At 32.6% G+C, this 26,576-nt stretch overlaps 2 protein-coding genes and 2 long non-coding RNA genes across 12 annotated transcripts; 1 reads left to right on the forward strand and 3 right to left on the reverse strand.

Moving 5' to 3' along the window:
* The first annotated feature begins 40 nt into the window (after window positions 1-40).
* Window positions 41-26,557, forward strand: LOC148230914 (choline-phosphate cytidylyltransferase A-like). 9 transcript variants are annotated; one of them, XR_015811225.1, is made up of 10 exons: window positions 62-244; window positions 478-660; window positions 15,775-16,000; window positions 16,070-16,167; window positions 16,232-16,394; window positions 16,461-16,741; window positions 16,807-16,951; window positions 17,022-17,115; window positions 17,185-17,291; window positions 25,358-26,557. XR_015811225.1 is itself a non-coding variant. In XM_088196184.1 (8 exons), the coding sequence occupies exons 2-8, from the start codon at window positions 502-504 to the stop codon at window positions 25,528-25,530; spliced, it is 1,245 nt and encodes a 414-aa protein (XP_088052310.1). In that variant the 5' UTR covers window positions 41-244; window positions 478-501; the 3' UTR covers window positions 25,531-26,557. The 9 variants fall into 9 exon arrangements, 3 of the variants coding, with proteins under 3 accessions (XP_088052310.1, XP_088052309.1, XP_088052312.1); XR_015811223.1 differs by lacking the exons at window positions 62-244; window positions 478-660 and adding exons at window positions 7,261-7,428; window positions 10,283-10,534; XR_015811224.1 differs by having other exon boundaries at window positions 17,022-17,291.
* On the reverse strand, window positions 1,488-3,667 carry LOC148230915 (uncharacterized). The gene is made up of 2 exons (XR_015811228.1): window positions 3,494-3,667; window positions 1,488-3,425 (listed from the first exon to the last, which is right to left on the reverse strand). It is a non-coding gene; the product is annotated as an uncharacterized LOC148230915 (long non-coding RNA).
* Window positions 7,256-12,795, reverse strand: LOC148230916 (uncharacterized). Its single transcript, XR_015811229.1, has 2 exons — window positions 9,372-12,795; window positions 7,256-8,854 (listed from the first exon to the last, which is right to left on the reverse strand). It is a non-coding gene; the product is annotated as an uncharacterized LOC148230916 (long non-coding RNA).
* LOC148230917 (uncharacterized) lies at window positions 22,136-23,630 on the reverse strand. The gene is made up of 2 exons (XM_088196187.1): window positions 22,825-23,630; window positions 22,136-22,629 (listed from the first exon to the last, which is right to left on the reverse strand). The coding sequence occupies exons 1-2, from the start codon at window positions 23,155-23,157 to the stop codon at window positions 22,261-22,263; spliced, it is 702 nt and encodes a 233-aa protein (XP_088052313.1). The 5' UTR covers window positions 23,158-23,630; the 3' UTR covers window positions 22,136-22,260.
* Window positions 26,558-26,576: the final 19 nt, after the last annotated feature.

Raw genomic sequence — 26,576 nt, forward strand, 5'->3', positions numbered from 1 at the left:
CTAAAATAATACCTAGTAGTAATAAAAAACACTTGATATTGGCGTTTTATAATCTATTTTTAGCGTTGATCAGCTTTGATATTCCTTCAAGTCGCTTTCATATTTTAGTTAGCTGACAACACCGAATATGACATAAATAGTGACATAAGGCCGCAACAGCGCCTTTGGCTTTAAATTAGCCGATTTAATCAAAGCATCTATTTACAATCGCAATTGTAAATCGTTCTTTTTTATACAACCCCACGTAAGTGAGCGTCATTTTAAATTATTTTTTTATTCATACACACAACGCTCATATCTATTTCTGTATATTTATACAAACGATCGAAACTTTTCGTTTTATTTATACGTAGTGTTGATTATATTTAGTGCGCCGAGTCGCATATTCATTTGTCCACGGTTGATCGCGAGTAATTCCAAACGTGTATTTATTTTGGCATCAAATTTTAATCAGCCAATTTTGTTTATGGTTCGTAGCCTCGATCCGCAATTTCCGTCAACATGTCTCGCAAGCGCCACAGTATGGACGAGAGAATCAATCTGAAAAGCGAAGGCTTCCTGGACGCGGAGAGCTTCATATCTAGCAGTAAAAATGGCATACTTTTGCCCAGGAATCACACCAATGCGACCGCTTTGCACAACGAGAATCGCAAATTACAGGTCAGTGGGCGAAGATGTTGCTTAAATGTGATATTACGCGCACGTACAGAGATACTATATTAATTACGTTTATCTCGAGACTGTTATGACAATGTGTTGGTTCTACAAATGTCACCGAAGGGTATCGCGCTTTATCGAAAGTGGCGTGATGTTGTGACACTGAGGTGGTTTGTTCCATTATCTGTTTTGTTACTAGTATGACAAAATTTCAATCTAAATTTGATATATTTATAGAACATTTTTTTTAATTAATGCACTTTTAACCGCTTATACCATTATTTATTGAATTTAAAACCAGTTAGTCATTTAAACATATATGTATTATCATGATATAATGAATTGTTCCATGATTCATTAGCATGACACATGTCAATGACACATTCTCTATTGTGTAATAGCCGTCGTTGTCTATGTTTCAGTTTAATTTGTGCTATTGAATTATGACATGAAAACGTATAAAATTAAAATACAAATTCAAAGCACTGAAACACTTATTTAGAAAAATAAGATTATATCAGCTTCATCCTCGTATATAAAACCAGGCATGTCTAATGTCAACTTGCCGACCACGAAAAAAACTATTGAAAATATCATTTTTATGAGCTAACGTTTGCGTGGCTGCACCTGAGATTAAATAGATGAAGCTTTCATCAAAAATACTTGTATATCAATTTATTGTATAGTTGAAAATTAATAATTTATAAATGAGACCGTGCAGTGAATTAATTAAAATTTATTTTTCACCTAAAGAAATGCCACGCAGTGAGATATTTTAGTTTTTCTTCTTCAAAAATAAGTTGTTTTACTGAAAAATAGAAACAAAGTTAATATAGTAAACATATATTTTTTAACATGATTTTTTAGTTAAGAGCTAAAATTTGTAATTCAAGCCTTATAATAATTATATTTATTGAAGTGTGTCAGGCTGACAAAGAAATATAGTTTTTCATATAACCAGATTTTTTTTCAACAAAAAAAAAGCGTACTTTTTACTGAGCTTGGCGTCATGCTTATATTTTACAGTTGCGGAACATCCATTTGCATTTCTTATTTAAACGAATATATATAATAATGGTATAATGGTTAATTTTTTTAGGTTAGGTTTGGGTTTGAACAGTACGGGAAACGCAGTGGGAAGTAACAACTAATGGTTTTGAGCATGACAGCGTGCTAACTAATAAATACCAAAAAAATTAGGCAACAAATTAAATTGTTACTTTATAAGACTAAATAATCTCTTGTAGATATTTAAAAATATACAGAAGCATTTTATAATGCATAAATATTGTATTAACACTAGATTTATTCGTGTGTGGGATATCATTAAAATATAAGTAAATAGAGACCAGATTTTCAAAAATAAGGAGTTTCCGAAAATAAAAACAATGTTAATATATTTGCATTGTTTAAATAAAAAATGTCGTACAAAAACCCTGAAAAATACTGTTTGATACAAATCAATTTGCCGGGTGCTGTAAATCTAGTATTTTATAATGCATAATATCTATTAACCTTCTCTATTAAAATACCAACCATTTGTCAAAAGATAATTTAAAGGCTGACCATGAAATGTAAAAAACTGCTCCCTTATTGGTTACAGACTTCCAAGTTTCTGACTAATTTATTAAAACTATTTACGGACCGTTCAAATAAAATCACAGACTAAAATCAAACAAAATTACAGAGGGTCAATGGCAATACATTAATAACGATATTGGTTTTCCGATTGCAGTCTTACATTACGTGGTATATGTCAAGCAAAAACTAAACCAATGAAAGCGATTTTGTAATACTTTTATTGGGTTTTATTTTAACAGGGAATTATGATATTTTAAAAGATATGTGTACATATTTAGATCAATACTTTTTTATATGTTCTGTGCCAATATAAATATTTTATTTTGTAAATTAAACTATCGTTTTTTAAACATGAAATAGTGAAAACAATAATTGTGGCTAATTAAAGCGAAGATGTTCTAAATATTGGATAAACTATACCTTATCAATAATTAAATACTACTGTATTTTTCAATATAATTAGTTAAATAGACATAATTATATTATTACAAAAATATCAGCAGATAACGAATAGGCAATGAAAGAGTTAAGCCAAAATTACTGAAAGAATGTCGGAGCCGCTCCATTTATTTATATTGTTTTATATTAACAATGCTTTTATAGAGCATTTGCAAGGAATTAATATTATTATTTATTATTTTGAAAAAAATATGTAATCAGCAACTTTTTCTACAATTTTGGATGAAAAAGGAATTGTCAAAATTTTGAACATATAATCCTATTTGGTTGATCTACTACTACGCCAATCTGTGATAAACAAATTGTTTTGAGCAGGTAGTTACTCAAGATCTGCATCATTATAGGCAGTATACAAAATTTCGAATACTCAAATATTAAATAGAAACCACAGAACAGATAATATTATCACTTGTGGGTAGTAATCATTTTTTGTGCTAAAATACAATGTGAATCATAGAGAAAAATTAAATTTGTGGAATATTTATTATTTAATGATATTTTTGTATGACTAGATCAAAGTTGTTTGTGATTATTTTATACATATTTTTACTTATCAAATAATTGTTTATTTTAAATACACAATTGAATTAAATATTGTAGGCAAACTTTCGTTCGTTTTTGCTGGATCTATTGCACACTATTTTATTATTATTATTTAACTGGAGTTCGTAAATTCGTTATATAATTGAATTGGTGTTAAAATGTTGCCTTTGTAAATACAGCTATATCTACAACGAATATGTAAAATTAAAATAATTCGTACGTTCCGTATAATGTAAATGTTTTTTTTTTTTACTTTAATTCGATTTAAGTGTAACACGAATTAATGATAACTGTCTGGGATCGCTCTGATTATCTGACACATCGAACTCAGTGCGAAACTTTGGAGATAGAACGTCTGATCGTGACGTGGCCGCGTTCTTGGCCCCCATTGGTCGTACAAGTGGCGCGGCTGCGATCACCCAATGGCATAAATTCCGAAGCTCGGCGATCGCTGTCGTTGCACTCGACTGAGCGATGGTCAACCATTATTTACCCAAAAAATCAGACTCCGCTGAAATTAGCACCGTTTGCGTGTTGTTTAAAGGTCGTTTTTTGCGTATTAAAATTGACGTCCTTCGACTTACTTTTTTTTTTTGGTTCACTTTAATCACATAAATTCTTTTAATTATACCTAATGTTCTTGGTCTTTAATTTTTTTATAGTAATATTACATATAGGTTCCATAACTAATTACGTGCGTTTATTTATAAATTATTTTTAACCGCCCTACGTTCGAGCAGTGCAGTTTTGATTGGTTTTAAAACAATAATTGTATAGGCCGTTTTTAGCGCCGGACGAAATAAGTCTAGGATATTTTTATTGTTATAATTATTTGGAGCGCTCTCTCGATGATGCTCAACGAGGCCACCAATACTATGTTCTTTTGTATCCATCGCGGAAGGTTACGAAGAGGGTTTGAGGTCTTATATCAAAAAGTCTTCCAGGTTTATTGATGAATACGTCATAAAATAATCGTTATTTCTACGTAATAGCTGCGACTGGGTGAAGATCGATATTTATCGGTCAGATGACTGACCATATGTTTCACGTTATGTGACGGAATGCTCCCGAACAAAGGAGATTCCCCTATTTATATAATTATGCTAATTAGTAGTTAAAACATCAAAAAAAGGGATTTTCGCGTCGTATTACGATCTAAAAATAAGTATGCTGATCAAAACTCATACAAAGGGCGATGATCTCACAAAGCAAGAATATAATATAACATTATGATCAATGTTTGCCGCCATGTACAAGGTTAACGGTATTTTGCTGGTAGTAATACGTTCGTCCGTAGGCATAGGGCGGTTAAATTTTTGAAATTCATGTACAATTATTAGTGTGTTTATTCTTGTAACATTGCGTCACATAATTTCCAAGTCGTCTAGAATATCCGTTTCAACCAGGGCTGTGGAGTCGGAGTCGGAGTCGGAGTCGGAGTCGTGGAGTCGTGGTGTTTTGGCCGGAGCCGGAGTCGGAGTCGGAGTCGTGAAAAATGAGCAACTCCGAGCATTTTTTAAATTATGAAATTTATGAATTTTTAATTGCGTAATAATGAATGTGTATAGCGTATGAATATTAAACGTGTAGAAAAACACCAAAAATACCTTATAAAATTAAACTTTTTTGAGTCGGAGTCGAAGTCGGAGTCGGAGTCGGAGTGGAGTCGTGTTGTTGGTAAATATCGGAATCGGAGTCGGAGTCGGAGTCGTGTTTTTTTTTAGCGACTCCACAGCCCTGGTTTCAACTCTTTGATTCCGGTAACTTCTTAGCCGGACTAGGTCTGACGTGAAATGGGAAGCAGCTGCATCTTGGTCTTCTAATGGTCTTCACGGTCAATACTCGGTGTAGCTCAGTTAAGTACGTATTTGGCTAAACTCACGATCGTTCCAAGTTGAAAGCGAAATGATAATTTTGGACGAAGTTGTTGATGAAAGTGAGCATAGTACGCAGTGTTTTCGCTTATACGCTTTCTTAAGAGTTGTGAAAAATGCTTCGATCTTCGTACTCATGAAAGGCTGGAAAATTCATTTGGGATGGAAACAGTCTATATAATATTAGCTGTTAAATATCTAACATATGATAGAGTTAGCAATGACGTAATTTGTATGGACTGCATAATCTCCGGTTAAAGTACCTGTAGGCCAGGGGTGAGGAACTTTTGATGACCTCAAAATCAGTACCAGAAATTTAGGGCCCCGTAAAATATCATTGGTTGATTACGCTCCTTTTCCAAAAGCTTGCGTATAATTCTTTGATCAAAGGAAATATATTGAATTATGATATTGTGTATTTATTTTATTTATAAAAAAATAAATAAATAAATGCAGTTAAAAGACCGCACCGAAGGAGCCAAAAAGCCACATGCGGCTTCAAGGCCGCAAGATCAGGGAGATTCTGACAATATTTTTGTTTAATGCCTAAAAAATACCACCCCATATAATATCTATCTCAAGATACGATTCGATCGAGAAAAGTGTTATTTTGTTAGCGATTCAAAAGAGGTGAACATTTTAAAAACAAAACTCTTTGATTTCTTCAAAACTTCATTGCGTTTTTCATTTGAAAGATTAAAATTTCCGGACCAAACTTTTGTGAACCATCTTTGACATTTTTTTAATTTCTAAATATTTTTACTGAAATTGTTTTACGCTTCATTTGGAACGCATATGGCATACAACTATACAGTAACGACATATGTCATTAACTACTCTCAATTTTAGTAACTATTTAATTAAAACATTTTGTAATTAAACATATGCAAACTAAAACTTGAAATTCGAACTAAATCATGTAAATATGTGTCTTTTCACAGAAGTACTTTAATTTCACTAGCACAAAAAATATAAATTATTAGTGGTACATGAAAGTCTATAAACTAGAACTGCAATTAAATTGATATTGTGGGTTTTTTTAAGCAATAAATTCTAAAGAAATCATGAGACTAAAAGTCTTTTATTGTAGGGAATGTTTATATGAATATTATAGACAAACTCAACACACAACATAATATCTTCCATACTTGACGGTTTGTTTATCCGTGACAGTGGATATATACAAATACACGCAGAAATCACGTAAACAATAAACTATATTTATTTAGTCATCGCAATAAACGAATTCTGCCCTGATTCACTGCTTGCATCACTCAACAAAATCTTATTTTAGTGTCGTATCAGTTATTTGATTATATTTATGTTGGGTCCATCCTAACTGCTACAGAGCATGCATCCACGTTTCTACTTCATATTTAAACTTTACTATTTTTCATTGTTAAAATCAATTTAAGGTCGCTACCACGAATAACTTTCTTTATTTGGATGAATGTTGTTATGACCTTCTCGATATATGAAAAAAATTCTTGCCATAGCCTATATGTAGTTAATGATGTATTGTGAATGTGCAATCAGAACTCTTGGTACCCGTTTTTAAATTAATATCTAATGTAATTGTAATTCTGATTCTCCACCACTTGATAATGGGTGAAATACCTATTTGTTCAATTTTTTTATTCTTTCAAATGATGCTAATAAATCTGAAGTTCTAAATTGTGTTAGTATAAAACACATAAATAAACTAGTTTCACTAAATTTACTGGACAATAGTTTTCTCGTAATGAATCATTGTTTTCAAGAAAGAGACGACGTGAACCCACATCGTCGCTTTTAACACAAGGCTATCCAAACAATTTTCCATTGAGTTTTTTAACCGCTGTTATTACGTATTATAAGGAGCGGTGCAGATGATCAATGAGGTTTTTTGCCATCTAAATATTGAAGATGAATCACGCGATGCTCAGTGAATACGCTAAACTTTTTTGGCATTCTTTTATTATTGCCCACTCTTACTCTGTTTTGTGGATATATTACGTCGATGAAAAATGGAACGACCTTGCGGAACGGCATCGTTTTTTTCCAAATCGTAGTATCAATGCACGTGAATCTTTTATTGTAGTTCGATCGCGTACGCTGACGTATGCTCCCCTGTCGCCTGTCGCCTGTCGCGTGCGATCATCGCATCAGTCGCGTTCGGTATCGACGACGGCAGTTTGCTCGTCGGCTTACGTGTCGCACGACGTTCTCCATCGCCGAACCTTCCGGCGCTGTCAAATGTCTCTCGGACCGGAAACGCGAAACGTCAACGACTTTTGAAAACGCTCCGTCCCGCCGCCGCGAAAAATAACATCCGGTATAACGTCAGGCTACCGACCGCCGCGTGCCGTTCACACTTTCGCCGTTCGCATTTTTCTCCAATGGCAACATTTGTATTCGAATCGTCCGCCCTTTCGTTTGTTTTCATTATTTTATTTTTTTTATACAAATTTTCACCATGGATCGTGTGAGTTAAAATTGTCGTTTTATAAATCAGTTTAAATCGCAATCGATTTACAATCGTAAATATCGCACCATTCTGCTTACGTTTATTTTAAATGTTCGATGCATGCGCGATAACAGGCGGTTAAACGCGCGCGTGGTTTACTTATATATGCACCGTATCTTATCTTCTTCGCTTTGATGCATTTTTCGATGCAATCAGAAGTTTATGGCCGTCATCGAGGGTTGCCATGAGCCAATTTAAAGAAAATAAATTTATAGGTTGATGAGAAAGTTTTGGATACATTTGCCCACCTATTCATTAAATATTTTTTGTGTAGTTTATGGTATGGAATTGTCGTGGTGAAAATCGTGATTTCAATAATTAACGCTTATTAAAATTTTCTGCTTATACAGTATAATAAAGCTCTTATTGAGATAATTTAAATACAATTCCACTCATCAAAAAATAAATATTTGATATTTTTCCTAGTGTACTTTTTATGCTAAATACTTTTCATTACGCATATTCGATTACTTAGACTTTATTATATGAAATCAATTTAATAAAATAAAAACAATTAGTTAATATATTCGTTTACAGTTTATTAGACAATTAAATGTTTCTGAAATGTCATTGCAAATTATTGTTGATTTGATGTAAAACATAATTATACTCAGGCTTATAAACTGGTATTTCATGCAATAGGTTCGCCATTCTTGCATTACATCAACATAATCGTTTATTCTTGTGTATATTCGTGAAATTGTCTGGCGACTAATGATTCGCAGGTAGTCAGTCTACCCAATAAGTTTGTATGTAACAAATCATGCGCCAAAAGAATCGCACTGTTTCGTCACTGTTCAGAATCCATTACTATTTATCTCTCATCTTTTCTAAATAATTGCAAGGAGCATATAAAATTGTCAATAATTTAAAATCTCCAATCACGTCTCTGTTTGCGTGAGCGTTAGGGAAAATATAGATTCAATATGACATTCGGAATAACGGTATGCATATTCGCGCGCCCATTTCGTGTGAATTGGCACGGAAGACCTTGTTTTTTACCAATTGACGATGGAGGAAGGTGATAAAATTGACAATATAATTGTTATACACAAAACTTATGCATAAGAACTTTTATAATACCACCCGATCGCTTTGTCATTGACTTCCAAGTATAATATCCCAGAACAAAAGTCTGCATTTTTGCCACATCAAAGCCATACTATATCTTATATACAAAATTGTTCTATAATATATTTAAAAAACCATTTTGCACACAAAAATTCAGGGGCGTCTGTCTATACTTCTTCTTCCGCTTATTTGCCCCTGAGATTTGAGTTGGCTTAGTTTGTATCTAATGAAAGTTCTAAAATAAGTTGGGTTTGGTTTTGGTTTGAACAGCAAATTTATGTTTCGCAACAAATTCGCAAATTTCACTAGCGCATATCAGTAAAATTATATTTTCGCTAGTAGAATAATATATTATATATACTGGTGAAAATGTATTTATGAAAATATAACTTTAAATACACACACACAATTTATACATCGCACGTAAATAAATAATGTTGAATATGTAAATGTATATATTACTAGGTATGGAAAAGTTTGAATTATATAATTTTACTAGCACATGCCAGATAAATTATATTTTCACTGGTAAAAATATACATCTATTGGTGAAAAAGTATTCCGATATGATTTCACTGAAATTACATATTTAAAAAAATATTTTTGCCATAGATTCATGACTGTTTTTTTTATATTTTTTCGAGAGATAACCCAAGAATTTCTGGCTTAGAATCAGGGACGTCATTTCAGTTTTTTAGGGGGGGGGGGCAATAATTGGCCAATGCATTTTTCTGACCAAATTCAAGGGGAGCAGATGCCCCCTTTAAATAACGTTCTGCAAAAATTTATAGATGGTTTTTTTAAATTATTATATTCCCGGCCGTTATTAGAGTTCTTCATTGCAGTAAAGAACGATAAAATAATCTCGCCAAAACCAGGTAGCTTTAAATAATGACACAAATATGCTTCAATACAAAAGCAATCATAATGATAAAATTGGTAATAATCTTTGCATCAACGTATCCTTAATCGCTTGTTAGTTAAGTGTTTATTATTTTAGCATCGTGTGTTTCTATGACTACATGTATGCTAACACGAACGATCAAAACAAAAAAAACATGGTATAACAACAACAAAAAACTGGTTAGAATTTATTAAAAATCGAATTTTGTTAATTGAAAGTTTAACACAGAAAATGTATTTTTATCACACGGTCTCATTACAATACGTAAATCCCTATAAGCGAATACATACATGTAGATTCAATCAAATTTTAGTTGTTACTTTGGTATGACCTCGTTTTTCAAATATATGGCAACCCTCGTCAATCGTTCGAGATTCATATTTAAAAATCCATTATTCATTCATTTGCAATTTGGAAACAAACACGCTTTCGCGCGCATACGGAATAGAAGCGCTCGTCCAATTCGGAAATGTCACGCGGTCTTATAAAAAATTCTACATTTTCAATAATACATTCTCATTGTATAAAAGTAGACGGGACAAGAAACGCGTTCATTCGTATGTACGTACATACCGGAATTGGGGCATGGATCGATTTTTGTAACTTTTGCATTCGGATTTGCGATCGGCCATCGTGTTTTCTATATATGGCTTTACTCAGTCGACTTGACGGGAAAATTGTTTCTAGTCGATGGAATCTCGAAAGTGATCGATCGATCGATTAATCGAGATGTTCGCGACGAACGGCGATCTCCACTCTCTGATGACGAGGAAAGGAAAGATGGACGCAAAGGACGAAGACATATACGCCGAAAACGGGCATCGTCCCGTAAACGGATACTTGACCAACGGAAGCGGTCCGATGACGGAGCAGAAGAAGATCCCGATCCACCTGAACGGATCGTCGCTAATTAGGCCGGCGCAGTTAATGCCTCACGACGTACGGTTACTTTTCAGTGTTGTTTGTGTGTCCGACCCAAAATGTGTAACTCGAGCAACAGGTTTTTGCGTTTCGCGAAATCTTGAACATAGTTTTAAAGTGGATTGAGCCATTTTTATTCGAAACTTTACCTTGTATGTGTACGTGGTATTTTATGTTGGGTGCTATTTAACAAGGAACTGTTTTGAGAGATGTGTGCATTTATATAAAACGAATTGTTTGTGCATTAATGTAAGGTAAATCTTTATAAGGATTTTTTCTTTGGAAAAGAATTCGTTTCAGAGAATTATTCATAAGGTGTTCACTGTTCTGACAAATGCTCGCTCGCACCTAATCTGTCCAACAGTAATGTACAAATGAACGTTTTATTGAACAATTATTTTATATATTGCTCATTTAAATTGTCCTCGTCTCTGTTTTTACATACCAATCTTTCAGATAAATCATTGATTTTTTCTTATACCGATATTTAATTACAAAAAAGCCGCGTAGCGAGAAAATGAGCTGTAAAATACTATAAATTATTTTCACCTTTGAAATAATCTTACGCAAATGTTCGCGTGAGTCAATTTGAGAGATCAATTGCCTACGCGCTACTAGTGTAGCCAAAATAACATAAAAACAATTATATGTTTAATCAACATACGCCTAGTATTTATTAATCATGCATACACAGCATGCATTGTTTGTAACTACGTATATTACTAGAATTAATTGATTGTGTAACTTTCAATTAATCGGCAAATTGCATGCTTGTGGATCGTCGTCGACCTAATAGATTCGCCATACCTTTCAAAGTTGTTTTCGTTATTCATTCTTTAAATAGACGTGACGAATAAAAGAGGGGGAGATGCATATAAGTTATTTGAATAAATCTAGATATAGCAAAGAACATTTTTTTAAATTAAATATTTGTAAAAATACTACGTTTGCTTTGCAGGGCTAATTAAAATGTGTTTTTTGTAGATGTATACAACTTTAAAATGAAATAAAATAAATAAAAATCATGACAATGGCCATGGTATTGGCTTTATTGAAAAGATACTTTTATGCCATTAGTGTTTAAATATGCGCAATCTGAACAAAACTGAACCATGATTTTCGAAACAAATTTGCACAATTTGCAAGCGTTGTTTTTGCGTAAGTCTATTCATGGTGAAATGGCAAACCAAACTGAGCACAAATCTGCTGTAAGCTATCAACACGACTGTCACTGGAAAAAGTGTTGCCAATTCGAAAAACAAACCTGTAATAAAAACACTATTAAATAACATTTTTTATCGAATATGAGCTAACGGTCACTTTTTGTGCATGTAATGGTCTCTCGTGAATCACATGATGATTTTCCTCGCCCCATATGCGTCAATTTTAGTTATTAATGTGGTTAAAGAAATATGCCTCATGAGAAAATAAGATTTTCTTTGAAAAATCGTCAACTTCCTGCTGCTCTAACACCCAATTTGCGTAAATTCTTCGCTGTTCATAGTCTCTGGGCTTCGGTTCTTGATATCTGAATTTTATATGGGTTTTAGTGCAAATTCAGATGTAAAGTGCGCCAAAGGGAGCCACAATAAAAGTCAAAATGGTGCGTACGCCGACGAATCGACAATTCTGGGTTCACACTTTCACTTACAACTCAATACTGTGCATCAAGATTGGTTCAGTTCGTATGGGACAATGCACTTTAGATTAACCTGTCCGGCTACAATGGTCTTAATTTTCAAAGTTCAAAGCTGCGAACGCCAAAAAATCTACAATTCCGGGCCTTTGGCCACACTTTCACTTACAGCAGCAATATTCTCAGCTCTATGGGTACCATGATTATGCACAAGGCCTTACCCGATCTCCAAGGCTTCCAGTCTCTCCAAATATTTTCACTACGTTGCGAATTGTTCGCTCAGTAGGACGATGAAATTGACCACAATCTTCCCGTAAACTTCGATATACAGTTCGTATAGAATTGTTATTTTTGTAGAACAATTAAACACATTTAACGCGTTGAGCGATGGTTAAGTGATCAATTTCGTAGATGTGTTGTTGCAAACATTTGACACTTTGAACACGCGTGATTATGGACAGCTGTCTGATTTACAGTGCTACCGACATAGGAAACTCGAATCAACGTATGTTGAAATTTGAAACGCCCATTATTTCCGAAACACTGACCGTCAAAATAAAACCCCGGATCAAATATATGCGTCTTAATGGCCCATAGTGTTTTGTGTGTTTTCTTTCTTGATTTTTTGATTTTCTTTCTCGCAATTCGAAATCCTGGATTTCCATTCCGGAATATTCACGGTCAATCAAGGTCAGTTGGCAATCTTTGATGAAACGCAGAAAATTGTTTCAAGTAGTTTGAGAATAGTTGCAAATTTCTGAAACAGTCTTGGCAAATGGATGATAAACAAGCGCAACATTGTTTTTTAATAATGATTATTGATAAAAAAAAACTTACTGTGCAATTTACAGTGAGTTTCGAGACATTGGTAACATATAAGACCTGTCTGTGTATTTGTTATTCGATGTTAATGTTACATTATTTAAAGTGAAAGGATTTTTTAAACTTGACCCGAAACTAGAACTCGTATACGATAACCTAGCTCTAGCGATTTCACCTCCAACGAAACGGCAAAATAAGAAGATGGGACCGATTTGCTATGATTTTCTTCGTCGCTATAATTTTCCATAATCGATTCCATTCGATTAGTTATCAAAGCGAGACTATCCATCATTGATATTGGAGTGAGTGCGGCCGGTTTTTCCCTATGAGTGTTTCTAACCGGTTTCTCCGTTTTCCATTAACGTCGAAAGTCAAACGGGCTCACGATTATCACGGTTAAGGGCAGGGTCAGACCCGCTCTTTTCCGCGTTCTTTCGAAATTGTCCGTTTATGGCAAAATAGATAATCGCAGAATCTCGCCGAATTTTTGGCACGCGCTACGTGCGAGATCTAATATATTGTAGTATGTGTTGTAAAATCGTTATCGGCCATCATACTATTGTTTTTTAAGCTTTGCCCCTTGTTATCTATAATCGGAAGTTTTGTCTGTCGTGGCTCGTGACCTGGGTCCCCATGTCGCGTCGCTTCAGACACGTAGCGGCAGGTCTTGACCCCCGAGAGAGGAAAATAAACGATAAGCGGATGATATGTTTATGTACTTAAATTGTTAAGTTCTTGAGAGAATCGCTTCGAAATCGAGAATCGAAATTAATTCCACTTTCCGGTTATTCACATTAGGTTAGTTTCGATTGTATCGATATTTTTGTTTTTGGTTGCGGAAGTATTGAATGAAATATTTATTGAGTGACTATTGCATTGTATTGGTAAATTAATTATTATAGTAAATCGTTTTTATGACACATTATTTTTTATTTGATTTGCGTCTATATTTTTCCTGTTTGTTCTAATAGATTGACTCATTACACCGAAAATGAGCTTCATTTTTTTTATTAATGGTATGTCAGTGTTAAACAACTATTTAATTTATTAGTACACTTAAATAAGGAATGCTTATTTCCAGTGCTTTATTTTTTTAATCGTTTTGTTGAGATTGGAAACAGTTTGCAATCTTAAGATTGTAAACTGTTTCCAATCTTTAGATTTTGCTCTGAATATTTCCAAAAAATCATAAACCGTGCAGTGATCTAATTTTCAAATATATAATTTTTAAGACCTTAATTCATATTTTTTACATCTACCCATTATATCTGACGGCTTGCTTATAATTTTAAAGTATCTATTAGAATTAGATAAATATTTTCTTCGATTTGCTGTATTTTTAATGTCGTATAATAATGTAATTTGCTTTATTAAGCAATTTTTATAATCTAGATGTAAAAATATATAATTATAGTAATTTGAGATTTTTCCTATTGAAAATTATTTTTACGCTATTGTATTGATTTTTACGCCATTGGCTAACAATAATTGGAAATCGATTTGTAACAAGCCATCGCTTGCTCGAAGCTAATATAACTTGGTGCTATACTAGCGATCTATAATATAATACATATAACGTATTAATAATAATATTTCCATGTTTATAAAAACGACATTAGCGAATATTAACTTTGATATGTTGTAGGCTGGGAAATTACTGCAACCAGTCAATTGTAAGGGTTTTTCCAAAGTATGTTTTAATATTGAATGCAATCGTGTCTCGTGTGTTTTTATTGTTAAAAACTAATAAAACGTTGTTGTACAAATGATAAAATACTAATTTTAAATACTAGTAAGAATGGATTTTACTACTAGTTTATTTTTGAAATATTTTCGCGCACCGCGCTTTTGGTAATCGTCGCACGCGATTGTTTGTTGGTTTGTGTCAAAAAGTGCAATTTCCGCAGCTTGTTACGAAATTTTCTACGCCATTTCGCTCGTTTCTTTCTTTTGGCATTTTATTTTAGCACTCTCGATCGATCGCGTGTTTTTGTATCGCCGACATGATTTATCGACGTGTACCAACAATGCCATTAAATATTGTTAATATGGTTTAACTTCCGATCAGAACATTAAATAGCTATTGATTCGATAAGAACGAACATACGATATATATTTATTTTTAGATAAGTTTGATATTTGGAAATAATTAGTGTTTTTATCTTCTTAACGCCTGTATAAAATATATTACTGTACAGAAATTACGCAATTTACAATCAGTCTATAGATGCAAGACACATAGTTAATACTGATATCGCTGTTATCTATACTTTTCTATGTTAATGTTTATCTACGAGGTGTGTGAACTTTTTATATGTTATGTGAATCATTGCTCGAAATGGTGTAATTAAATTAGTTGATCTCTTTTATGCAAAGATATATTATGTAATGATAAAATACGTATTATCGATTCTTCAGTCACACTGAAAAAGTAATAAAGTTGACGTCATTTTCTGGGTATTTCAAGGTCACACGAAAATGTATATGCATGCAATTGTTCGACCTCTAATTACTTCATCAACCGACGGACCGAACTGTATAGTGTTCGTTCAAATTTTATTTTGTATCATAAAATTATCATCAATCGTATGTTTACATTATTAATTATCAAAGATAATATATTTAAAGGTACGGTAATATGTCATGGTTTTTTATCTGTATCTGACATTATTACGTTGTCGTAGAGCTCTATAAGTATTTAACGACAATGTTTTCGAATGGAGTAATGCCAGCCTTGAAATTGAAATATTGACTCTCTGAATATGGTAATGATTATTAATTGTTATGTTTTGTCTTTCAGTCTATATGTCTCGAGGCTCCTTATTCAGACGAACCGGCTGCGCTCGAAGAACTAGCACGATGCGACTACAGTATTAAAATAACTCGTGCGGCTGCAGCGGCCGGCACGACGTCTAGGAGAGTCCGCGTATACGCCGATGGCATATACGACTTGTTCCATCAGGGGCACGCCCGTCAGTTAATGCAAGCCAAGAATTTGTTCCCGAATGTTTACCTTTTAGTCGGCGGTGAGTTAAATTTCGAGTGATCGACGACCCCGTTAACGTTTATGCGAGTGCTAATTGTGATTTTGTTAGTTTGCAGTGATGCATTGACGCATAGCAAAAAAGGTCGTACGGTCATGACCGACGATGAAAGGTACGAAGCGGTGCGTCACTGTAGATACGTAGATGAGGTAAATTAGCATCATTCTATCATAATAAATATAGAAATATATGATTATTAAATGTTTGTTTTAGATTGTCAGAGAAGCACCTTGGGAATTGAACGAAGAGTTTGTATTGGCGCATAAGATCGACTTTATCGCTCACGACGATTATCCGTACATTACGGAAGACGGTCACGATGCGTACGGCCCTTGGAAAGCGAAGGGAATGTTTGTAGCAACTCAAAGGACAGAAGGTATTTGAAATGTTCATAAAGAATCAATCGTTCGGTTCGAGTCTAATTGTGTTATAATTTCTGCAGGCGTTTCCACTTCTGATATAGTAGCGAGAATCGTAAGAGATTATGACGTGTACGTGAGAAGAAATCTAGCTAGAGGCTATTCTGCTAAAGATTTAAACGTTTCTTTCCTTTCCGAGAAGAAATTCAGGCTGCAAAACAAAATGGACGAATTGAAAGACAAAGGAAAGAAAGTTATGACCAATATTGGCGAGAAAAAAGGCGACGTCATGTTAAAATGGGAAGAGAAATCCAGAGACTTTATCGAAGCTTTTTTACTCATGTTCGGAAGGGAAGGAAGACTTGTAAGTGAAGCTTGAGCAAATTTTAAATAATAACGTACAACTTCAAATTCGTATATTTATTCTAGTCGAATATGTGGAATGAATCCAAAGGTCTTTTGTTGCAAGCTTTGAGTCCCCCCGGCAGTCCTAGTGGCAGCGAAGACGGCGATCGAGGTGGTTCTCCGCCGCCTCGCAAATCGCGAAGAGTCGAATCAACAGCAAAATCCTCAGGTTAGCGCTTATCCGTATTTGTGATTTCATGATCATCTCATTTTTGTCGTTCATTTGTTGTCTTTTATAGGAGATCTAACGTTCACATGCGTTTGTGAAATTTTAGATATGTTTTAATCAATAAAATGGCTGCTTTTACACAACACCGTCACAATAGTTCCTAAGTAAAATCTACGTTTTTAACATAACGTCGATGCACACTTAACTTTATGTTTCTAACGCTATCATTCCAGTTCAAGAGAAAGAAAATAATACCAAGTTAAAACCGTAAAATATTTATTATTATATCAGAAGGGAATACATCAGCGATTAAATGAATTCTTCAAAATATATCGCTAAGGTAAGAATCATATAAATATGTAAATTACTGTATATAAACCTTAAGCATCTAACATAAATATTGAGTTTATCTGAATTATTTCTTTATTAGTACGTTTTTCAATCCGTATTTATTCAGAATGCCTTGAATTTCTTGGCTAGCTAGTGTTGTTTGTTTCGTGGGTAGCATTTTCAACTGTGCAGCGGTATTCCGACAAAACATGTCAATCTCATTTTCTTCCATTAACTGGTTAGATTCAATCGGCGATTGTATCGCTTCAATCCTTCAAATTTGAATTTTCGGTTCTATCGATATTGAACACCCATCATTCATCGTGACGTAGTTTGCTTTGTTTTCTTCCAATGGTGTGAGTAATTATTCTGTCGTCTCCAGATCTACGTAGATTTTATTCTGTTTGCTTAATGGAAAATACATTTGAATTTCGAAAAATATAAGTTACTTATTATTGAATATAGTGGTGGGCTACATTCTGCGATTCGACATTGCAGTCTTTGATTCGATATAAACGTTCCCTTTTTCTTCAGCATGTTTTGCAAAATACGATAAGATACTTTTTTCCGTACTTAGCAATCATTTGGTCCACCTGAGCTGTTGTTTTACGCAGTGATAGTTTTTCTTTTTGCCTATTAGTGGGGATTGACCCAGATTTGTAGTATTCTTTTGCTATCCTACAAACGACACATTTGCTAACGTTGACCATTTTAACAATGAGTCTAAGAGAGTGCTCGTTTAAGTCGAGAAAACGACATATCTCCAACTTCTTCTCGGAGGTGATGTCATTGTTTTTACCCATTTTATTGGATGATATTTAAAAATTCAAGAGCGAAATATCACTTGAACCAGATAACCCCGAAATTATAAAACAACAAGTAATAAGTATGAGAGGGTGGTTCGTCGTTTCAAATAACAAATGGAGACTTTAATGTCGGAATATAATAGTTATGCTATGGATGTCAACACAAATGTCACAAAGATCGAGTCAAGCCACGAAATACCACTTCACGTGTGACGCCAAACTAGCGGGGGTAGAGGAAGGTGGGGGGGGCTAAGGTGAGGGGGAATTTAAAATGATATATTATTTTTTAATTTATTTTTTTCACTTGCTTTTTAAACACTTCAAAAACTCGCGAAATAACTATTTTTTTATTCCTATTTAACTAATCATATTTATTTATAAAAAAAAATATTCTTATTAATTTCATTAAATATGTGAAGCCTTTTAGAGAATAATTAATATAGAGCAAACCATATTCTCAAAACTATTGGTTTATTAAATTTTTAACATTAAAGTTTTTTATGTTTAAAAATAAGTATTACATGCTTGTCGTATGCAGATCTTAGTAATGCGTGTAGCTTTTGGTCGAGCGTTTAATTTTGTATAAAATGTATAGTCATTGATGTTATAAATTATTGATAAAAATTTGTGCAAAAAGTATAGATACGCGTTATTTTCGTAACCTTGTCTGCATCATGCAGTTTCCAAGTCGTCTCCGAAGATCTGGTTGAATTCTTGGATTTCGGTCTTTTTAGCTAGACCAGGTTTGACGTTAAGCTGAATCTTTAAGTCTTACAATAAGGTTAATACTCGGCATAGCTCCGCTTGGTGCGAATTCAGTTGCGCTCTAGCGTATCTCAAGCTGGAAGTGAAGTAGTAGAAAAGTCAAGTTCTGCCTTGTGGAAATTCCAGATGGAGAAGTCGTTAGTACACTATACTAGTATTTTTTCCCACTCCCATTCAACAGTTGTTCTTTGTTACTTATATTATAACTGATAAGTATTTTTAATATGCTCTAAGATCTTAGGTTCTCAGTATCACTATAAAATATGTTGTAAGTCCAGTTTCATAATATATTATATTATAATAAGGCATACTTTTCAGTAGCAGTTTTTTTAATCCTCTATTGTTATATTGTACGAATGCAAATGGTACATCCATAGTTTCCTTATTACATAAACCAATTAAGTTTTCTTTCAAAATATGATATTAAATTGAATTTTTCAGCAATTAAGCCGGGCAAAAGTATTGAATTCACCAATTGTTTGCTATAAGACATAATATATTTGAATAATTGGAATGTACATTCTACATTAAATTGGAATAAACTTACAAAAATGCCAATGTACTAAATACTGAAAATAGTGCTTTTTTCTTATCTGACCTTTTTGCTAGCAATAGCTTCTCAGTATATATTATAATTGACTGGAAAATTACTTATCTTTTCCATAATCATACCAGTCATAAACGTTGCAAATAATCGTTAATTATTATACTATACTAGGGCTTCCAAGAAACTGTCCGAACAAAAAACGGTTTTTGGTTTTTTACAAATCAAAAGCCAGTTAACAGGTTTTAATCGTCCTTGAAAAATTAATATATTTAATGTTTTAAATTTTTATTTTAAAAAATAAGTATATATTATAAATATTTGTTTAAAATTATAGAAAAAAAATCTAATTTCATTGCTTATTATTATATTATAGTATTCATGGTAAAATAACCAGAAATAGATAATGAAATGCATAAAAAAAAGTATGTATTATATTTGAAAATATAAGTATTTATTTTTGTTTGCATAGCAGATACAAAAAATAAATTATAAACAATTTGAAATAATATTATAATGGACAAAAACAAATTTATTGACAAGAAAAATACAAATGGTTTATTATTCTATTATTAATATTACTATATATTCAAAAAATTATAATACAAATATATCAAAAATATCAGGAAATACTACAAACAATTAATCAGCATCAAAATTAAAATTTATTTTAGTTTATTAATTTTTTTTTAAAATAATGTCAAAAATACTAATGCATCAAGTACATCCAACTTCGAATTTTTATACAAAAATTATTTGCAACGCTAAAAACGCGTTACGTTGGTTTAATTATTAATAAATAATTATATATAAATTTAAGAGATTTACAGTACGCTGTTTAGTACATTAAATTAATTTAAAATCTTGTCGTTGAAATGATTCCTCAGAAACGTCTTTCACTTCTGGAACAGTCATAATTAGGGATTCCAATCCCGGGCCAAAATTTTGATCCCGGGATTTCGGTATTGCTATTAGTCGATCCCGGGATCCCAGGACCAGTCCCGGGATAATTTTCATGTTATTTTATCGATAAAAATAATTTAAAATGAATAATACAATATATTTTTACATGTTTTTTATAACGTACAATGTATAAAGTACGTATAATTTTAGTCTTGGGCTTAAAATAGAAAATAATAGAATAAAAATAAAAAAGAGAAGGTCTTATATATTTATTTGGGAAGAAAAAAATGAACTTTTGACAATGTATGTACATATGTACATTCATAGACACAATTAATTGAAAACATTATTTTGAATAAAACTCACGAAGTAACATCAAGTGTTTTATCATTTAGCCTTGATCTGATTTTGGTTCCTAAGCAGCCTGCTGCTGAAAAAGCACGTTCAGACTCACAGCCTCAAAGATGCACAAATGACACGTGCAACTCGCGCAAGTTTGTACACGAAATATAACGATGTTGTCAATAATAATTCGATTGTGCTTGATAAATTAATCAATCCGAAAAATTCGGGATTATGTTTTATAATCCCGGGACTCATCGGGTATTGAAAATCGTTCGGGATCCCGGGATCCGGGATCCCGGGATTGGAATCCCTAGTCATAATGGATAATATACTTTTATTCATATTCATAATTATGGATCTATTTTCTGAGTTGAGTCAATGTGGCAGTCTCATCACTGTCGCTTTACTTAGAAATTTATTCATCGATTTTGTGCGCTATAATATTCTCAATTTAATTTAAAAATAATCTTAACTGGTTAACTGGGTCAAAAAAGTCAGTTTACATTTTTTGTAATTAACCAAAACTGGTTAATCGGTTTTGGTTTAAACCAGTTTGGAAGCTCTATACTATACTAATATAATACTAGTCATATATACAGGTCCAGTCGGTGAAATCTTTTTCCTTTACTTGCATGTTATGTGACGTGAGTGAATGAAAGATAAGAGAGTGCAATTGCACGCTCTTATCTCTCACTCACTCTAGTCACACGCGAGCGAGCGAAAGGGAAAATAGCTCACCAACCGGGCTTACATATATATGAATTTGTGAAAGTTATTAGTTATTCATCCATAATATGTGCATACAATCGTATTTATTATATTTACTCATTAAATAACAGAACTCTACGAGATTTCAGTTTATATGAACCCGAAGACGATTACCCTGGTTATTTTGTTGTAGTGAATTTTGTGGTTTAAAAATGTGTTGTCGATGACCATTAAAATAAAAAATAAAAAACATTGAAAACAGATCTTTTATCAAATCTTACCGGAACGATTTTATCAAATCCGGCACCACCACACCACTGGCTTTGGGGATACATACCGTCTTTTTCCGAAAATAAGACACTGTCTTACTTTCTTTTGTGGTCCGAAATATGAGCTAGGTCTTATTATCGGGGGAGAGCTTACTTTTCACGTACAATAAGTAAATTTATATATTTTCGGTTAATATTTATTTTTATATAGGAATTTTACATTTATTTCAAATTTATTCAAATACAGTCATTTCATTTTCTTTTGGAACATAGTCATAACTAATCAAATTTTGAATTCCATCCTGAATTTCAATCGCAACATGTTGGCGTTCATTTTATTTTAACTAGGGCTTATTTTCGGAGGATGTCTTATTTTCGGAAAAAGACGGTAGTATTATAATATAAAACAATAAAAGTCAAACCCAGCGAATTATTTCTTCATGGATTGTCTGCAATTCAATGTTGAAACATCGAACATATATAAGCAGGTAGGAGAAGTTAAAATAAAATGTAATTTTAAAAACTTCAAATATTTATTATAATATCACATGGAAATATAATGTACATGCACAGTCAACGGGCGATTAAATTAAACATAATTCATTATATACATTTATCTAAATTTTGGTACACTTAACATTATTTAAATCTTTTTTGTCGTACATTTTTGAGTCTATATTTAGTTAAAACGCTTTGAATCTCATCGCAGGCTAATATTGCTTGTTCCAAAGGTAACATCTTCAATTGCGCCGTAACACTCCGACCGAAAATTTCTAATTGTTTCGAGTTATTGAAATTAACCGGCGTACTTAGCGAGTTATCGCATTTGGTTGGTGTTTTAATTATATTTATCGATTCAGTCGGAGACCTTTCGAGTTTGGGCTGCTTTGGAATCCAACTGTCCTCGTCGATTGTGATGTCGTCTTCTCCGCTGTCTTCTAACAATGACAGTGATTGATCTTCTGTCGTTTCCAAATTGTCATCTATGAGTTGTTCTTCAATGATTTTCTGCATTTTGATAAAGGAGTTATTAGAAAAACATACGTTTTCTTACTTTTTTTCAATCTAGCTAAATTTATTCGGTTGTTCAAAATAATAAAAAAAATCCCTACCGACAATATTTTATCGATTACGAAATAGCACGTTAGCCCTCATTTCATAAAAATGTTTTGATACAATAATATGTAAATAAGAGATGCTCACCGAACTGTTGCGAGCTCTTTTTCTTTTCTTCTCTTGAAAGAATGAATCCATCACGGCGAACCATTTCATCCTCGGCGTGTAGATCTGGCCCGTCTCCTTGGACTTGTTTATCTTAGACACCTCCTGGGAGTAGGTCGACCTGAGATTTTTTATCTTCACTTTAGCCTCTTGGAGGCTGAAGCCTTCGATGTTCATGCGATCGACGATTTTCTCCAGGGCGTTATCGCGAATTTGCCTGTTTCTGTATTCGTTATCGCTGAAGTTCCACAGACATTCGTACTCCTTGTACATGTTGACGAATTTCAACGTTGTCTCTTCCCCCCACTTTGACATGTCACTCGAACGAGATAACCTCAAAACGTTCGGCACTAAATGAATACTACTAACGATCGTTTTGCCTTTTCAAATAGCGTAATCGATATTATTGGATTATTGTCGATGGCCGACGTCCTGTGGCCAACGGGTACATGGTCGCTTTTACTACAATCGCCGAAGCGAGTCGAGTACTAAATTTCACTCGGCCTGTGCGCTTACTAGTAGAGTGGTTCGGTGGTGGGGGTATATTGTTCACTACTATTACTAAAAACAGGTGTTCAAAACAATCGATACACTCGCCATAAAAGCGCACAACGGCATAAACGCGCAGTATATATTCGACATTAAAAAACTCAAATATATCCATATTTGTATGTATTATATTGTTAAATAATCACAATCAAGTTTATACATTATATACACTTGTTTTCTGCTTTTAACACTCGCTCCGGGTCATGCGAAAACCGTGTCGATTATTTTTTTGCGTGATTGCGGGCGACGCGTATTCCGCGTCATTCGTTATACAAAATTTTTTTTTTTTTTTAAATATATAACTTAAGTTTAGTTTCAACCTACCACAGTATGTGATAAATACAATATGAAATTCATAGAATATGGTGGCAGATATTGTTTTAAATATTATAGTAACATACTCGACTTTCGTTTACCCTTGTGTGAATTTTATACCATTTTTTTAACTCTGATGAATTCTTACGTATTATTTGAGAGTTTTACTATTTCCCACAGATGGCGTTAAATATCTTAGAATGATCGTTTATATTTTTTTGTGTCTTACGTATTACTTGATGGTTTATTCCTTAATTTTTGCTTCTATTTTGTTTATATTTTCGACTATAGTTGCTTACTGAATTATTTTAATTCAAATTAATATATTTATTTTCTTCACCCACCATTAGTTCTAAACTATTGGTAAAGTTTTATTTAAATTATTATCATATTTTGATTATTCACCGATAGAAAAATATATTTTTATTTAAAACTTCAAAATAACAATACATTACGTTCAATAATTCAAATTTATTTATATTTGAATATACATACATAGACATACAGTAGCGATCCTGGTTATAAACTATAATATTCAATAAACAATTTTTCTAAATATGAGAATCTAAACTTCACTTCCATGTCTGTCACAAGTCGCATTTATAAACAAATAACTATTCTATGCATCCTCGTTGCTACAACTGCGGACCATAAACTTTTTTATACGTTTATGGCCATGTCGAATTAACACTGGAGCCCTCAAAGTCAATGCAAATGCAGTGGCGAACACCATATAAGATTCACATAAAAACAGCACCAGTGCCTAGTAGAGATCACATTATTTAAATACTTAAACACATCTAACATTACAAACGAATACTAAGATATTTAAATGTAATTTTATTTTAATACATTCAATTATGAATATATCACATAACGTTTTTTTTTCAACACACCGCCTAATTTGAAAGTTATCACCGTTTTTCTAATAAAAACTCAAATTCGCGAAACACAGATTGAGAACCACCGAAAAATTTTTTATTTAAATACTTCAGGTTAAGAAAAAACAGTCCTAAAAATTTTGTTTAAAAGTCCTAGTTTGAAAGTTAGGGCATTTATGGCATTATGGCATTTTCCAAAGCAATGCTTATATTTTGCAAATGTGCAAAACTGCCCCGCTGCAGTAAGACAACATATTTTCTATTCGACGTTAAGTGTTAATTTTTTTTTATAAATTACTAAATTTGTGCTATCAAGTGAATAAAAGGGATGTTTTCTTATTTTTTTCGTTGTATGTCTGCTTTCTTAATGACTAGGGTTGAAAGACAGTTTTTTATATTTAGTTAAAAGGTTTCTATTACAACATTATCAATGTATTATTATGGCAAAAAATATTTATATTAGCTTTTTGATATTATAGGCATTTTTTACAGAAGTTAAAATTATTTGAAAAATATTTGCTTATTGTTAAATTTTATTGCCTATTATGTTAATCTTATTTTGAAAATTTGATAAAAACAACCGAATTATTATTTAATTATATAATTTCTTATGAATTAAATGAATAATATTAAAGACTTGTTAGACTGCATGCTGAAATCTGTCCATAAGTACCTGATTCAATTTTATTTTTGATTTCTCTCGAAATGGTGTAAAGCAGCCATTGAGTGACTTTTATAAAATGTATTCATCATAATCGTTTTCTTTTTAGACGTGTCAACATCTGAAACTAGCAGCGGAACCGCCAACACCAATTCAGATCCTCGATGGAAACGAGGGTCTCTTCCTCGAACGCCAAGAAATCGTTGCATTTCAGAGGAAGACTACTCGGACGACGTGAGCGATGACGAATGCTCCTCTTCAAATCGAAGTAAAAGCAAGTAGAAGGACGGTTCCGATAGTGTAAACGTTTCACGAGCTGCGTTGAAAACGAAATGCGCTAGAATGAAGTTTCAATTTATTGTTTTCTTTCGCCAACTCGAATATTGTCGGAAAATTCATCATCAGTAAAAATTGTTTTCACGATGTTTTTTTTTAAATTTCTCATTCCTACGAATTACATTTTCATACTGTAATTATTATATAGAGGCAATTTGTAAACGGAAACAATTAATTGTATTAGTGTTCTACCAAAAAACTTGATATATGTATTTGAATGTTGTAATATAACTAGTTATATGATGTTTTATACAGTTTTATCCAACGTCTGAAGTGGAAGAGATACCATGTTCTTTTTTAATCGATTCATCAATACTTAAATATTTAACCAATGTTTACTTCCACTCAAAATTACAATTTTAGTCTCGCTTTGTAAATACAGGAGTTGAAATTTTCAACGGTATTCATGCATATATACTTAAAAACTAATAAACTAATCTTTTATTTGTATGTAATCCTGAAACATTATCATCGCATACCGTTTATGTCAATTTACACAAACTTGAATGAAATATATATTTATATATGAAATAAACGATGACAATGACGAGGTATATTAATTTTTATTAAACGTACACGTTCGTGTATCGTGTTAACCTTATAAAATTGTAATCATATTTATTTTTAATTATAACTTTTTTTATTTAATTTATTCTTGCATTCCACTATTCTTTTTTATTATAATTTTCAATCTTAAATTTAATTTTAAAAATTAAGTTAAGGCGTTTGCTTTCGAGTAACACAACTTTATGGATTTATCGATCGTTTTTTTGCAACTTCTGTGCGCCAACGTCGGTGCTTAAAAATACTATTTTAAAATTATCTACCTCGCAAATTGTTGTAGGGCTTAAAAATGTATAATTTGAATGATATAACCTGTACAGACTGACTGATGATGAATCATTTATTAAATTTAAGTTGCGATCAATATTTTTATATGATGCTGAGTTGTTGAATAAATTTATAGAGTAAACCTTATTTTATTACAAAAT

Source organism: Plectrocnemia conspersa, unplaced genomic scaffold, assembly GCF_051122295.1.
Source record: "Plectrocnemia conspersa isolate PC_06_02 unplaced genomic scaffold, ASM5112229v1 ptg000010l, whole genome shotgun sequence".
NCBI classification, from domain to species: Eukaryota; Metazoa; Arthropoda; class Insecta; order Trichoptera; family Polycentropodidae; genus Plectrocnemia; species Plectrocnemia conspersa.